Source organism: Talpa occidentalis, unplaced genomic scaffold (genome assembly GCF_014898055.3).
Source record: "Talpa occidentalis isolate TD23 unplaced genomic scaffold, MPIMG_talOcc4v2.1 talOcc4.15, whole genome shotgun sequence".
In the NCBI taxonomy this organism is placed as follows: domain Eukaryota; kingdom Metazoa; phylum Chordata; class Mammalia; order Eulipotyphla; family Talpidae; genus Talpa; species Talpa occidentalis.
Genome location: NW_023601543.1, coordinates 2,110,827 through 2,127,245, shown reverse-complemented (window position 1 = coordinate 2,127,245; position 16,419 = coordinate 2,110,827). Strand labels below are relative to the sequence as shown.

The 16,419-nt window shown below is 57.5% G+C and overlaps 1 protein-coding gene across 8 annotated transcripts in view; it reads left to right on the top strand.

The window, feature by feature from the left end:
* PASD1 (PAS domain containing repressor 1) overlaps positions 1-2,630 on the top strand; it is a 73,866-nt gene extending 71,236 nt beyond the window's left edge. For 7 of the 8 annotated variants that reach the window (XM_037511815.2, XM_037511813.2, XM_037511814.2 and 4 more), the window contains 2 exons: positions 86-179; positions 1,936-2,630. In XM_037511815.2, coding sequence (XP_037367712.1) covers positions 86-179; positions 1,936-2,085 — 244 coding nt within the window. In that variant the 3' untranslated portion in view covers positions 2,086-2,630. The remainder of the gene's footprint in view (positions 1-85; positions 180-1,935) is intronic. The other variant, XM_037511818.2, reaches the window with a different exon arrangement.
* The last annotated feature ends 13,789 nt before the right edge of the window (positions 2,631-16,419 follow it).

Sequence of the window (16,419 nt, the reverse complement as noted above, 5' to 3'; positions counted from 1 at the left end):
CTCTTCCTGAGGCCCAGCAGGAGTCCTTCCTGATGGTGCTGTCAATGGTGTCTCACTCACATCCCGGGACCATTTCTTCCACCAGCTTTCCTCAGTCTCCCATAAGTTCTGACTCGAACACCTTTCCTCTGGAGACCCCGCAGGAGCACTTGGCAGACCCACAGCCTCAGCTTCACCAGGTGAGCCCTTGGCCTTCCTGCGAGCAGGTCACCCTGCAGGATCAAACCACCCAGCTCCAGGTACAACTCCTCTGCCCCTCTGCCCCCCAGCACAAGTCATGGGATTCTACCTGGCAGTTGGGCCCCTTCCCTGAAAGGTGTGTGTGCACAAGGGGATTACCTGCCCCAGATGACAAGCCACACTGCAAAGCTCAGTACGTTTGAAGGCGGTCACTCATGCGCTGGTAGGATTGGTGCTGAGGGGAGAGCTGTAGGCTGCAGTGACAAAGTGAGCTGGACCAGTTGATAGTAAGTTAACCTGATAAGGAATCCTGAAGATAATGTGACCTGGGGAGAGAGTCACGCCCAATGCCAAGCCCTCTGTCCTGGCCCAAGCCCCTTCCTGAACTTACGCATCTTTGGTTCTGTTACAAAAATCCAGGGCCAGTATGTGTGTTTCCTCCTGCCAGAAATAAGACAAGCATCCTTCTGTGGGATGTCCTTGGTGTCCATCCTTGGGGTGCCTGTGTTTTCAGTTTCAACCCTACCTCAGGGACCACCTGCAGTGGCCATGTCTCCCAGGCAGTAGTGGGGTGGCTTCGCACAGCAGGGTCTGCTCCCAGCAGGCCCCTCTGGGACCACATGCTTTCAGTCTGGCAGCACTCACAAAGGGTGTTTTGACTCTGGCATCAGAGATTTTACTGTGCCTAAGCTCTTTAGTTTTTTTTTTTTTTTTTTTTTGGTTTTGTTTTTTAACAAACAAGAAGGATAAAACAGCTAGCTAAGGCAGAATGAAGGAATTTGGCATCTTAAACTACTAAAGGCACAAATCTTGTCGAGCTGGGCTGCCAGCCCTCTGGAAAGGCAAACTTAGCAAGACTGTCCATCTGGAGAGCTCGGGGGGACTCAATTTCCAAGCCAACGCTAGCGAGCCCCTTCCTCTCCCCTGCTCTCCAGGCACTCACCCTCGGGATGGGCCCTGAGACACAGCCAGGCCTAAACTGAGCAGACATTCCAGGGGCGCAAGAAGGGAGCCCCTGGAAGGTGATATAGATTGGAGAGTGCAGTGGAGCAGCCACGGGCAGGAGAATGGGCCCTCTGTCCACTGCACCCCAGCTCTCTCCGCCCTGACTGGGGTCCTCTCCACTACCCGGGGTCTCCAGCTGCCTCCAGGTTTCCTCCCTGCTCCTTTACCGCTTCTGTCTTCTCTGCCCTCTGGAGTGTTACTGGCTGCACTCTTGCTTCACCTTCCAGACCCAGTCCTAGGGTTTCCTTTTTCTCAAGCAAAAAGGACTCCAGCAGCTGTGTCATGTGCTGCCATCTTTGTGTCTGTCCGTCTTCCCCCTCCCTGGCCTCTCCCATCATCATTAAAGTGGGCCAGAGCTGCCGCTTAGACTCAGCTTGCAAGTTACTCGGTTCAACCAGAGTAATAGCAGGTCCAAGGATGGGGGCCAGGGAAGTTTCATGGGCCTTGACTTGTTACCGTGACTAGCAGTGCAGCCTGGTAGGGGTTGGGGGTGAGACGTGGGATCTGCAACCTTAGCATTAAGACAACTTCCAGAAAGCCTAGTCCTGCTTCTCCTGATCTTCAAACCTAGGGACTGTTGAAGAGAGAGGTGAGGCTCTACCCCAGTTACCCCAGGTCTCTCTCCTGTCAGCGCCTCGTACCTCATTGGCTTGTGTTCCAAAGAGGTTCTTCTTTGCTGACTTGAACAGAAGGAGCCCCTCATCACTAGGATATGGGCCAAGGGACACTACCTTGTCTCCCTTCTCCCAGCAGGTACAAGCCCCTGCGGGCAGAGCCCAAAGCTCTCCAGAACCAGAGGCTTTCCAGGAAGCTGCTGACCCTCTGCCAGACCAGGAGAGCTTCTTTGCGCCAGGAGAGCCGTCCGACGTGGATGAGCAGCAATGCTTCACTGGTCCTTGAATGGAGGGAGAAGTAGGCTGCCAAGGTCTGCAAGACCAGGGGACCTCAAAAACTAAGAGTCCCCTGGAGTGAGGGTTGGGGGCGGGGGGCAGGTACTTAACTTTTCTTCCTTGATTAAGTTCTTGTTGCAATTGTTAGTAGAATATAGCCTGTTTCTTAGAAGTTGAGCTGTGAGGGCAGCCTGCAATCTCTGGTATACCCGTGGTCTCGTGTCCTAAACCGCTGTTCCCACCTGCCCTGCCCAGCCTCACACATCTCCTCTACCGGGGGTGGGCAAGCTGAAAAGTGGTATCAACATAAAACACCCTTTTTTTTTTTTTTTGGCTGGGAAGTTATTTTACAATGTGGTTTCCAAGAAGTGATTCTGTCTTAAACCACAAAAATTTAGCCTTGATTGTCAAGCCCTGTTTGTTGGGGAAACCCAGTGGTAATGACATTCTGGTGGTGGGAACCTGAAATAAGTTCTGTAACAGAGAGGTGCTTAGCGCTAAAATAATCAGCTTCATTGAATAAAATTGGTCTTTTGCTGCAACTCTGAACTTACAAGTGGCTTTTGGAACCTAGAAATGGCCCTGACTCAGCTGACTGGTGAGCAGACCAGGCCTGAGGGAAGCACTCATTCCCTGGAGCTGGGCCCAGCTCCCTTCAACCTCTGGGTCAGCCCCCCACCACACTTGCAGAGGCAGTGGCTGTGGCCTTCCCACATGGTGTGTGCCAGGACCCCTGTGGAGCTGGTTCCTTCCATGACATGAGGGCAGCATGTCCCAAAACAGTTGGCCTAGATGACTCCCTTTGGGGAGACAGTGCTTGTGCCTCCTCCCTTGCCTCGTGGTGGAGCCTGGATGCTGGAGGGCAGGTGCCAGTCACTGGACTGACTCTGCTCATCTACACACCGGAAACAGGAGACAGTGCCTTTCCCACCTGGCTGTTCCCGTGGCTGAGGGCAACCAGAATGGACAGCCGAAAGAGCCTGTGAGAAAGGTCTTCGGTTGGGGGGTGGTGGTGATTGTGTGAATCGGGAGTAGAGTGTGCCTGGGCAGGGCTTGTCTGATCAGCCTTGGTGATGCGTGCTGCCCCGGACCCTGGACTTCAGACATGAGCCCTGGGCTGAGGGAGTCTGGTACTGTTAGGCTCTGCCTCAACCAGCTGCTTAGCTCCCAGTTCAGTGCCAGAGCCAGGTGGCCAGAAGATTTGAGGACCTGCTTTTCCCCCATAGGAATGACTTGGTTGAAGGGGTGGGGGCGGCAGCCGAAAGCCCACCTGGCATGCACAGGGTGGTCCTGTCGTGAGTTTGTTCTGTTGGACTAAAGGCCAATGATAGTGGTACGTTCCTTGTGACCTCTTAAGCATCCTCGAGTCCAGTTCCTGCTTTGGGCCTTCCAGATCCCATCCGCTTGCTTTGAGCTGAGACCTTAGTTCAGCTCAAAGGGCATAGCCTGATGGCATAGCCCAAGGGCGCTCTCTGTCTGCTCTCAGGCTTTGGAAGGGGCAGGGCCGGCGGGGCCCGTGGGTGGCAGTGGCAGCCGCAGAAAGAGGGGTAGCTTGTGTTCTTCAGGGACGGCACAGTCAGACCTGAGTGAGCCTGTGTTACTTTAACTTGTGAGCCAGGGAGGATGGCGGGCAGCCTTTCCCTGCCTTAACCGGGACAGGAGAGGGAGCTTGGCCACCGTGATGAAAACCATGCTACTGACACCGGGTGCTGGGGCTGCCTGCTTTGAACGTTGCGGCTGTCGGGGGCTGTATGGACGGGAGGAGGACCAGGGCTTGGGACTCCTGCTCCAGGAGACCTGTGCCCACAGATCACCATGCTCTTGGCCCTCTGGGCTCCACCCACCTCTCGGGTTTTACCAAGGACACTCTGGTGTGGGCCTGAAAACCATGAATGGGCTGAGCCTCCCAGCACAGCTCCAGACGGACTTGGCGATGGCTGTCCCCGTGCGCTCTGTGCTGATTTGCTGCCAGCCGTTCTGGGGACTCGGCCGCCCAGACCACATTTTCCCAGGGAGCCGCCAAATGGACCCCACACCTGGAGCTGCTCAACCATGTTCTGTCCATCACCCTCCTTCCCAGCCCGTCATGTGCAGCAGACGGCTCCTGAGCACCTGCCTCCGCCCCTCAGCTCCACTCTGGGTCTCTTCAGTGTGGGGGAGAGTGGCACAAGGCACGTCTGGGTTGGGGGGCTGCAGGTGGCCTTGCTCCCACCACCTCCAGCCTCAGTCACTGGTTTTTTCCAGAGAAGCAGGATCCTGCCACAGGTCCTGAACACACCGGGGTTCCCCACTACTCACTGGCGCCTGCTTTGGACGCAGGCTCCTCGACAGAGTTTCCTGACCTCGCTGCGCGCCTCCATCGGGGCAGCAGCAACCTCTCACCCCGGCTGCAAGGTGGCTGACGACGAGACGGGGTCTAGGCAAAGGGCCTGAGCGGTGTGGCTGCCCGCGGTGATGCACACCCCGAGCAACCACTGCTCTTCATGAGCTGTGTGCCGGGGGCCGCCTCAGCAGTGCTTCACGGGCCCGGGAGGGCAGAAGGCCCGGGCTGGAGTCCAGCCCCCAGCTCGGCGAGGCTGCAGGTGGAATGGGTGGAGGGAGGGAACCACGCAGCAGCCGAGGAAAGCTGAGGCAGGGCCACTCCAGGCTGGGAGCGTGGATGCCTTGGCCAACCCGGGGAGGACCTGCTTGGTGGCGAGAGAGCGGGCCCACGTGGGAAGTGCCACGTACTTGCTCCAGTTGGCCAGTGTCCCCGTGGGGACTCCTGTGAGCCTCAGCACACCTCTTGTGGGCAGGCACGGTGGGCACCCTGCAGGGAGAGGGGCATGGACAGTTCCAGCCCTGTGCCAGGTGACTGAAACTCTCAGGGCCGTGGACATTTCCTGCCCAGAGGGAGGCCCTGACCTGGAGGTCACAGGGTAATTAACCACATCACCTTGTTGATGCAGCAAGACCCACAACCCTGAAGAATCAAACCATGTCAAAGGCGTGCAGGCGAAGGTCAGCGGAGCACAGATGACCTGCAGGACTTACAGTCGTGAGGTCACATGTTGGTGTAAACAGCTTAGGCCCCCCCCATGGGGAGGGTGGGTGTGGTGGCTTCGGTGGCTCAGCTAACATGGCGTGGGACTTGAGGTGACAGCCAGCCCCCCCAGGGAAATGTGCGCTTGGAACCTGGGACAACTGGTGGGCAAGGAAAACACTGGTGTCTGGACAGCAGGTGCCCTGGGAAGGAAGGGGCCCACCCAGTTCCGTCCGCTTTGTCCTCGCTTCTGCTCCCCTGCCTGCACGCAGTGCCCGCCAATTCCCCTCTGGGATGTGCTGCCAAGGAAGATAAGACATTGGACCTGACTTTGGGGTTTCTGTCTGCTACCCACTTGCCCTGCAGCCTTGGGCAGGTGATCTTACCTCAGCCTCGTCGCCCTCACGCACAGGAGGCTGCTCCAGCTGCATCCGGGGCCTCCTAGAGCAGAAGACCAGTGAGTGAGTGAGCAAACAAAGGTCTGTCTGTGTCTGTCCCTTGCCACTTGGACCCCTGTGTCTCCCTCCTCAGATCGAAGGAGCAGAAACGGGGTGCTTGGGCCCCGAGGGGGTGCACACACCACAGGCATGCCCTCCTCGCCTCGTGCGTGCCCCCTCTCCTCCGGGCCAGTTGGGCCATCTGTTGTCCTTTCTGCTTGGCTGACAACCGCTCAGGACCCCAGCCCCCTTGAAGCCACCTGTACCCCCACTTCCTCCTCTGGACTCCTGTTGGGCCCCCTTTCCAGTCCCCAGCCCTAGCTGGGAGTGAGCTATGGCCCCCCAACTCAATCTCCCACCCCTGTTCTCCCCACTGGCCTCTAAGCCATCGATTCCGGGGCAGAGCAGACGCCTTGCCGGGGGCGTTCCCGCAGGCAGCCTCCGTCCCCAGCTGGGAGCAGACCTCAGCCCCGGAGACGCTCCTTCCACGGACAGGTGTCTCCGTCCCGTCCCCCATGCGGATGCTGCCACTTGGGCCCCGACTCCCTCTCCCCGGTCCACCCTCGTGCTCGGAACTGTTGGGTTCCTTTGCTGCTGTGCGGCGGGCCGGGCCGGGCCGAGGGAAGGAGCGCGCGAGGTGCGGCCGGCTGACCGTGTGGTCCGCGTCACATCATCTTCCCCGCCTGGGCTGCTTGGAAGGGAGTTGCCAGGGAAGCTCCGTGGGGTGATGGGCGCTCCTCTCCACCAGGCTCCCAGGTCCCTCCCTTGCGTCAGCCCCTACCCGGGCCCTGGGGACTGAGCTCTGGGTGTTCTAGGTTGGAGCCAGCCTGTGTCTACCGAGGCCGCTTGATGGTCCCCAAAGCCGGCACGTCTCAGGGACCAGCTCCCTCTCCCTCAGGTCGCCCAGGAGCACCTAGCGCGTGTCCACTGCTTGCTTGGGGCATGGGCACTGCCGGACACTCAGACCTGCTCCAGGAGCGCAGTGCGGGTGCAGGGAGGTGGCTCCCTTAGCTGCGTCTTAGCGCTCGTGCTTCCTTCGGTTCTTGCCCACCATCCCACCAGCAGCCATCTGGCGGGACCTCCAGCAGGCTCCAGCTTGGGTGGGCACCATCATGCCCCCGCCCCCGGTACCCTAGGGAAGCTTAGAGGTGGCAGGAGGGTCACTAGCGCGCTCGCCACACAGCCCCCCAAATTTAGGTGGGGCACAGTGGGGCTCGTTGCTTGCCAGTTCTTGCCCCCTGGCGTTTGGTTGCAGTACTGCAGCTCTCCTGCGGCCTCCCTTGTGACTTCAGGCCCCGTTTCTTGAGCACCTACTTTGGGCCAGACTCTGGCACATTCTCCTACTCAGGATTTCAGGCCGGTCCTTGGTTCGCCCCCGCGTAGCTCTCCCTTCTCCACTCCCCACGTGCCCTGAGAGCCATGGCCTATCCTGCAGTCACGCCCTCTTCCCGCTTCCGCCCTTGACTGGGAAATCCCTAACCTTGGATAAACCCCTGTGTTCTGTGTGCCTGCACTTAAGCGTGTCTGCGCTGCTAGAGAGAACCACACAGGCTGGTCCCCAGGGCGCCCCTCTGGGTTTATGATCTCGGCCTCACCCTGGGATGCCTCGGGATTTCTGTGACTTGTGTTTTGCCAGTCCCATCCTCAGAACGGCGATTTGTGCGCTGCTCCAAGCCTCCATGTCTTTCATCTTCCCTCCTGCTTGACTTGTCCATATTCAGCTTAGAAATTAGGAGATATGGAGTAGAAATTTCCACTTCATCCAATTGCCAAGCTGATCGTCTTCATCTGTATTCAATCGATCCTTTTTTCTCTTCTGAGGCCAACCTCCCTGTGTGCTGGATCCCAGCCCTCCCATCACCGCATCTCCCCTCTGTTCGCCAGCCCCGTCGCCACGCAAACATGCTGTGATGCTTGCCCTCGCGAAAAGTCATCCCTTAAATCATCAACAGGAGGATAGCCTACCCAGTGAAAAAATATTTGCAAGCCATGTCTCTGACAAGAGGTTCATATTTAAAAGAGGTGAACCATTCTCACGGCCTGGTAGCTGAAAAGCAAAATCCAATTAAATAATGGGGAGAAGGTCTGAGTAGGTGTTTTCTGAAGAGACATAGACATGGTCTATAGGTCCATGAAAAGGTGCCCAACGCCACTGACGAAGAGGGAATGCAAGTCAAACCATGCAAGACGCACCTCATGCCCGCCGGAGCAGCTGCTTGCAAGACCAGAAGCAAGTGTTGCTGAGGGTGTGCAGAAAAGGAGGTCCTTGTGCACTGTGGCTGGGGATGTAAGTTGGTGCAGCCTCTACGGAAAGCAGCACAGAGGCCCTAACACACGTTTAAGTGGAGCTGTCATATGGCCCAGCAGTCCCGCCAGTGTGTGTGTGTCCAAAGAAAATGAAAAAAGCTCGTTCAAGAGAGACCAGTACCCCTCTGTCCACTGCGGCACTGTTCCGGGGGAAAATGGGTCTCACACCACGTGGCGTTACTGAACCAGAATCATCTAGGCCACTTCCCAGTTTATACTCCAAAGCTTGGTGCCTAATTGACATTTTAAGCCTAATAATAGGCTCACGTTGTGGTGCCCTGAGGCTGCGAGTGCCACAGCCGGCTCCTTTAGGACGCAGACAGGCCTTGTTCCCCTGCTTAGGCCACGAGCCAGAGGCCTGGTGTGAGATGTTGTGTCCCCTAAACATTCATGTGGTGAAGCCCTAATCCCCCAGGATTGATCATGAGCTTATTTGGAAATGGGGTTGTTCAGATAAAGTCTTGTTCAAATAGGGGGCCCTGATAAATAGACTGGTGTCCTCATGCCGAGGGGGGGTTTGGATGCAGACACATAGCAAGTAACACAAAGGCGGAGAGGGGGTGATGTTTCTGTGTGTCAAGGGATGCCTGGGACTTCTAGCAAAGCACCAGAAACTGGGAGCAAGGCCCCCACAGCCCTCAGAGAACACCAGCCCTGTCCCCACCTTGCTCTTGCACGTCTAGCCTCCAGAACTGGTAGGCAAGGTCATTGGATTGTCCAAGCAGGGTGGTGGACTGTTAGGTTTCCCCTAAGTGCACATGAAGCCATCACACAGGATGTGACTGTGTTTGGAGCGAGACCTTTGGGGAAGTAATAGAAAAGTCAGAAAACGGGGCACCGATTCTGTGGGACTGGTGTCCTTATGAGAAGAGGAGGCCGTACCAGAGGCTTCCCTCACTGTGCACGGGAGTGACCGCAGACGCCTCTGCCAGCCCAGAAGAAGCCCTCGTCATGCACCGGATGGGCCAGCCTCTGGGTCTTGGACTTCCAGCCTCCAGACTTGCAGGAAAACACACGGCTGATGCCCATGCCCCAGGCTGTGGCATTTCATCGCCGTAGCCCCGCTGGCTAACACAGCCATCCAGGTTGTGGTGCCCCAGCAAGTGCATGCCCTCGGGCACTCCTCCCTGCCTGAAACTCAGCCCTCCATGCCCACTGAATACTTGCATCTTGCTGGAATCCATCCCCAAAGCTACCCTCATGGCTCACACACCTGCTCCAACTTTTCACCTGGCCGCCTGACGTCCATTCTTGTTCCTTACCATCCGTTCATTGATCGCTTGCTCTGCTATAAGCTAGGCCTGTCACTCGCTCGCTAGCAGGCCTCCAATGATTTCCCACGCCAAGCCCCCTAGAGCCTGGCATGGAGTGGCCCCAGCTTGCTCTCTGAACTCTCTCCTCTCACAGCCTCACTCTCGCTCACCAAGCCTCCTTCATGGCCCTTGGACATCAAGTGCCTTTAAGGTTTGAGGCTTTGTACTTGCTATTCCTTCTGCCAGAAATGCTTATCCCTACCTCCTCACATCCACTTCACATAGTTGTCTCCATCTCATCCTGTAGGTCTCCCTTACTTTAAATGTCCTTCCTCAGTGACAGTGAAATTGGGAGAGGGAACATTTCCCCCATTCTGTTTTCTAGCAGGTTATTGCTGGTTTATAAAAAGGGTGTTGATTTTTGTAAAACTGCGGTTTCCCCGAAGTACAGAGGCACAGCTAACAAGGCTCCTTGCTCCGCGGTGACTGTCTCAGCACTAGCAGCGGTGTGCAGCTGCGGTGTGTCAGGCCCCATCCGTGTCTCTCGCTCTCTGTCCAATCTCACTGTATTAGTTTAAACCCCCCTCCCTTGCCATAAACTGACAGCCGCAGAAATCATCTCAGCTTGTCCTACACATTGAATAAAATATCTGAGCTACAGGATCAGGCCCTCTCAAGATTCATGTTCTTTCAGCCATACTTCTACTCCTAGGGACCCCTAATTCGCCTTTAAAGAAGCAAATGTGTATTTTTTAAAACATTCATTTGCAGTGTCATTTGCAATAACAAAAATAGAAACCTAAACTTCCAATGACCTGAGGGATCGTTAGGCAAAACTTGAAACAGCCAAACAATGAAATTGTTCGTAGCCACTTTAAAATGGTGATAAACACGCCAAACCGATTCCGTAACATTCCGCTCCCCTTCTCGACTACGGTGGCAAATAGTGTGAAGTGGGGGTGAAGTGGGCTTTCTTTAACATGACCTAGTGCATATATCAGAATCGGGTACAGGAAGTGGCATGAAAAGCAAGGGCAGGGCCATGCGGTGGGGCCGGAGCAAGAGGCACGCGGCACGCGTGGGAAGGGGAGAGACAGTCCTCACCCGCGGGCGCGCCATCGCCTGCAGAGAAGCCGGCGTGTTTGTAGCGAGGCAGATGGACACCAGGTCATTGCACCACTCGCCACCTTTCTGCTCACCCCCCAATAAGCTGGCAGCCAAGGCAGATGGCGTGCACGCGGTGGCACGTAGTGGGTGGCGCCTGTGCGTGCACACCGGAAAACCCGAGGGGCCCAGAGGGGGAAAGCTGGGAAAGCTGAGACGCCACGCAAATAGCGACAAATAGCAAGAGCTCAGTTGAAAAGACTTCTGTTGTAAAGATCCCAGGGTACCCCAAATTTAATCCACAAATGTAATGCAATTAAGTGGGATCGTCGCGGTATCACGTTCCCTTTGTACCTTGATGAGCCTCTTCTGGGGTTTAGGGTGGGGGCCACTTGATCCAGCAGAGAGACGTGTGCGTGACCTTGCGTGCCCCGTATCGGAGAGACAGACGAGACGGGTGGACGAGAGCTGAAGCAGAACCAAGGAGACAAGAACATCAAGGTCGGACGGGGCGGTAGTCAGGGCTCCAGAGTTGCTTAGAAACCAGGGTTTGGGGGGCCCTTGGTCAGCAGGGAGCAGTGGAGATTCTTGAAGACTAAGGAAATATTATTCATATCAAAGGAATGCTGGGGGGTAGTTCATGGATTTTATAAGGGCACACATCCCCTCAGCCACCCCTGCACCCCAACGGTGGAGATGTGGGGGTGGCGATGGCCTTTCCCAGGCTGAAAGCAAAGGGGGAGCGTGGGCGAAGGCCAGAGATGCGTGAGCCCGCAAGGCCAGCGCCGGTCGCTGTCGGCAGGGGCGAGGGCTTGAGGCCAGGAGAAGAGGGGGGTGGGTCTGGCCTTGGCCCGTGGAAGAAAACGAGCGCAGTTGGGTGCCCAGTGCTGGTGGGTGTCACCAGGTGGCGGGATCGTGGGGGTTGCACTTGATTACATGCGTCTCACCTTAACATGCGTGTCGTGTGTGTGCTCTGACTTTTCTGATTAGGCCAAAAGCGAGGGGTGAGAAAATCTCTCTATGGTTTGCACGAAGGGGCGTGAGACTGGCTTTGTGCCCTGGCCGACAAGACGGCCGTGCCGTGCTGACGGCTTTCTCTGACTGGGGGTTGGCAGGGCTTTTCAAAATGGCCATAATGGAAGCCTCCTATTTTTATTGTTGGAACTGCAAAAAAAAAAAAAAAAAAAAAAACTAAAAGTAGAAGAACGTAACATTCCTGGGCACTGAGGTAGGAAAAGAACCCAAAGGGGCAGGAGGAGAGACTGTGGAGAGGAGCTGAAGATCTGGGGGCAGGGTGGGGGCAGGCCCCCCGCAAGGAGACAGGAATGAAGGAGAGAATGGCAGAGGCTCTGAGGAAACAACCCTTGCTGGGAGAGAAACAGAGGGGCGGCCTCACCCAGTTCCTTGGTCTGCACGGGTCGGGCCACAGTTGGCATCGGAGGTGGGTGCCCCGCGACCCAGGAACTAACTGCAGCAAGGCAGCTCGCAGGTAGGTGGGGTGAAGTAAAAGGGCCCGTCCCTTCTGGAATCAGGCAGGTGAGGGAGAAGAGCCCCAGGGCAGTCTCGCACAAGATGGCGAGGAGCACCACGGTCGGGAGCAGCTCCTCAGAGGCCTGCCCGTCTTCTGTGCTCCCAGAGGATCGCGGACATTGCACCAATCTCGAGGCAGGCTGTGGTTGACGTTGCCTGCGCTGCCAGTCTAGACTAGCAGGGTGGCCAGGTTGCCATGGCGGATGCCTTCCCTGCGATGCTTGCGTCTGATACTTGTTGCACACACTTCCATCTCAAGGCCTTCGCACTTGCGGTTCCTGTTTTCTAGACTGCTCTTTTCCATTTGTCTGCAGACAACTCTCTGGTGCTGCTCAAGGGGTAGCTCACAGTCCTTTGGGGACAAGCCAATTTCAAGTTCCAATTCCTTATCCCAAGTGCTCCTCCTGCCTCCTTTCTGCTTTATTTTTCTCTGCAGGCCTCTCACATCTGATGCGCCCCCCACCCCCATATTACATTCACATTTCTCGCTGTGGAATTAGGAAGATGTTCATCTCACAACTCAGCCCATGGGGCGCCACTGCCGATGACAACAGGCCTAGGAACAGCAGAAGTGGCAGATCTCAGGGGTCGGGCCTTTCACCCCTGGGAAGCGGCAGCGGCGGGGCTGGTGGGCAGTGGCGCCGGGCAGTGAATCGTTCATGATTTGCTACGGCGGCCTCGTTCCCTAAGCAGGAGTCGCGCCTGTGGGAACTGCGAAGCCTGCTGCTCTAGGGCCTGAAGGCCTCGTCAACAATAAATTCTGTTAGGAAAGGCTTCAAGGAAGGACCCCGCTGCCACTGCTGACGGCCCAGACGCTCGGCTGCGGGAAAGTGGGGCCCTCCGTGCACAAGTCACAGAGGGCTCTGAGCGCGTGCCCGTGGATGCGGGCAAGCTGACGTGAGCCAATTTATTTTGCTTAGATATTTTCTTTTTATGTGCGCCCTGGAGGGAGAGCTATTGGAGAAACCAACGCCTGACGAAGTCCCAGAGAGCTCTTGCGATTCGTAGACAACGAAGACTACACGTGCTAAGAAAGCCTCGCGTCGTGACCGGCTTGGAAGCATCACCTTGTCCCCAGTCACGCAGCTGACGCCTCTTGGATGCCACCTAGACTGTGCTCACTTGTCCTCCCGCGCACTGTGCAGACAAGGCTGTGCCCTCGGGCTGTGCACAGCAGGTGCTCAATAAACCTCTGTCATGCGCTTTGGAGAAAGAGTTGTGGGGAGAGGAGGCACGCCAGCCTGAGGAGCCCCAGGGTTCCAGAGCGGAGCAGCTCTGCCCAGTGCCTTTGTCCTCTGACCTCTCTCGGGCACCCTCTCCTGGGGAGTGTCAGTCCCCAAAGGGCAGTGGCTGGTGGCTGCCGCTGCCCCAGATGCCTGGTCAAGATTCCAGTCAAGGCAGGGCCTCCAGGAGGTTCCAGTGCTTCTGATCTGGGCCTGATTCTGGCACCCTCTCCCAGTCAGAAGAGTCTGGGGCTAGGAATGCATGTGGACTTGACTGGGTGCAGCACTCACTGCACGGGGCGTGGCGGTAGGGAAGATGAAACATGGGGCTGCGGTCAAAGGGGAGCTTGTCTGCCGAAGTCTCCAGGCTGAGTGTGTGTGTGTGGTGGGGGGGGGGGCGCCAACCCGGGCCTGCACCTGGTCGGCCCAGTAATGCTACTAGGAACTTGGGGAGCACTGCCTCAGCCTGGAGGTGCTCTTGCTATCTCCCAGGGTTGGTAAAGGCCCAGGGTGCTGTGCTGCTCACGTGATCTCTGGAAATTGAGAGCAGGGTGCTTATCCAGCCTCTGGGCACCCTCTGTTGGGTTATGGTGGGGGGTGGGGGGACGGAGCTTCTGGAGGAGGAGGCACCATGGCGGGTCGCTGGATCTGCAGGAGCAAACAGCCTCGCTGCTAGTCCCAGTTTCCCTGCTAGGGCTCATGAGAACGTCAGAGCAGGCCAGGAGCACCCCAAAGCCAGAGGCTGGTGGGAGCAGAACCTGCCTTGTGATGGAGGTAGATTTCCAGGATGAGGGGTGCCTTGGGAGTGAAAGAAATCAACCCAGGGACACCCACATTGCCAGGCCATTTGCCCAAGATTAGTTACCAGTGACAAGCTGCTGAGGGTAGGCCGGCCAAGACCCACTGAAGCATCGAGTCACTCGGTCCTCACAATCACACGGGAAGTAAGAGCAGTTGCCATTCCCATTTTCCATAGAACACTGAGGCCCGTGAGGTAAGAGCTCCCAGGAAGGAAGAAGTGGGCACGGAGAGACCTGCGCCCACAGCCTCTGGCCACGCCAAGGAACATGGGAGACGAGGCCCCCACGAGACTGTTCAACCCGATCCGCCTTTTCTTTCACCACACCCTCACCGGTCCTTGCCTCCCTTGGATGCAGCCTAAAGCCATGGTCCTCTGTACTCATCAGGCAAAACTCGCCCCTGATAATCCGGCTTCCCACTTACTGTGGTCTGCGGCCGCAGGCTGCCTGGGCCTGCTGAGCAATTCACTTGAAATTAATAGCCGGTAAAGCTCAAGTGGGCCTATCACGCAGCAGTGACCCTGCTGCACCCCTGGCCGGCCTCCCCGTCTGCCAGAAGACTCTTCCGAGCCTTCTCTCCTCAAACCCCTGACATCTCTCCCACGCTCACTCCTGCGGGCGGCCTGGCTTCCTGTTCTGCTGAGAAATAGAAGCCCCGCCATGACAGCCCCCCACCCCACATCGGTGCCTCTCCCCAGCACCCTCTCTCCCCTCTGCAGGCTCGTTGGCACACGAGCATGCCACCAGTCCCCTTTCCCCAGCATTAAAAAATAAAGTCCACTGTAGCTTGGCACTCGCACATCTCTGCTCCCCTTTGCCCCCACATGCCTCCAAGGAGTTCTCAGTCAGGCTCGCTGTGTCCAAGTCGCCTTCCCACCCTGGTCTGTTGTGCTCCACGCGCCTCCCCAGAAGCTGCTCTTGAAAGTGCCCGCCGACCTCCTCGTTCTAAACACAACGGCCAGTTCCTTGACTTCCTCTTCCTTGTCCAGGCAGCGGGACTGGAAGAATCCATACTCCCTTCTTGACAGACTTGCGTCAGTGGGCTCCACATCCTGCCGTCCCGCCTCGCCTGCGGCTCGCTCCCGGCCTCACTGCCACTTCCTTCTAGTCTCCTGCCGCTCCTCGCTGCTCCCCAGCTCAGGTTTGTGCTTCCGTCCTCCCGTTCCCCTGACTGACACCCCGAGAGCCATCCTTGATGCCTGTCTTTCTGACGCAGGCCAGTACCAATCTGTCCACAGCCCCTGAAGAGTCTACCCTCGAAACCTGCCCGGGGCCCGCCTGCAACCTGTTCCCACTCACTGCATCACCTGGTGGGAGCCTCCCTGTCTCTCAGGGTCGCTGCCACATCCTGAAGCGGGCCCCATGTCTTCAACCTTCCCTCACAAAGCGGGCGGCATTTGTATGAAAACAGGGATCAGATGACAGTTCCCCTTAACTCACTGCCGTCCACATCTCCACATGTCTCCGGCTGGCTGCTGCGGTCCTTCCAGTGGCCTCCGCCTGACCACTTTTGCCCACCTAGCAGCCCCATCCCCTGTCCCCACACTGGTGAGCCAGGACGCGCCAGGCCTGCCTCGTCTCCAGGGTTCTTGTTTCCAGGTGGGCCTTGGCCACCCACCGAGCACCTCAACATGCGGCTGACATCTTTTTCCTCTGTGGTACCGATCATCACCCAGCACCCTAGATCTTGGACTCCTTTGTGGTTTGTATTTTTCTAATCTTTGGTTTGTTTTGTCGGCTTCAGTAATCCCAGGTTCTAGAACATACCTGGCACACGGAAACACTGAGTGAACGCTTGATGCCTTAGTCAGCTCTGACCAGCCGCTACAGCCAAGGCCCGCAAACTGAGTGGCCTCAACAACAGGAATTCCTGTTAAGAACAGGATGAGAGTGGGGGGTGAGGGGGCACAAGACACTGAGGAAGTGAGTGCTTGAGGAGTCCCAAATCCTGTCCCCCGTCAACCATGGCCGGTCTCCCTGGGGGAGTTGAGGTGGCCTCATAGTGCTTTGGTCCCAAAGAAACCCCATTCTCATCCTCAGTGATGTTGACTTTCCCCGGAGCTCCCCCCTCCCCCGCCCCCAGACCAGGGAGGGCGAGGTCTGTCCTGGGCTCCCCGGGAGGCTCCTGTGGTCACAGAAGAGCTGGCAGGCCAGGTCCTGGCTGGGTGCACCTCTGGGGGCTCGGACCTGACAGCCGGGCCGAGGGGACCTGGCCCGTGGGGGTCTTCCACCTCATTTTCCAGTCAGCAGGGCTGCTTGGTGCTTTTCTGCCAGGAGTGGGGGTGAAGACAGTTCAGGCGACACCACTCAAGTTCATTCTGGCCAAAGCAAATGTGGGGACGGGGGTGTGGGCTGGGGCTGGGGCTGCTCACCTGCTGTGCTGGGCTGGGCTCCACAGGTGCCAAGAACCCAACAGCCCCGGGGTGCCCTGGCCTGGACAGAGGCTTTGGCAGGACCCTGGCCCACGGCCCTGTGCAGCGCCCGCCTTCTCTTAGCGTGGCTCCCTGGACCAGCGTCATCCCTGCCACCCGCCACCGGTCCTGTCACGCTGAGCCTCCAGCAGCCTGGGCCCCAGGTCTCCGCGCCCAGCACACACCACCAGCAGCATCTCGGGCTCTCCCCTGGCAGGTCCAGAAGATTCCTTCCTCTCCTCTTTCTGCGTCGCACA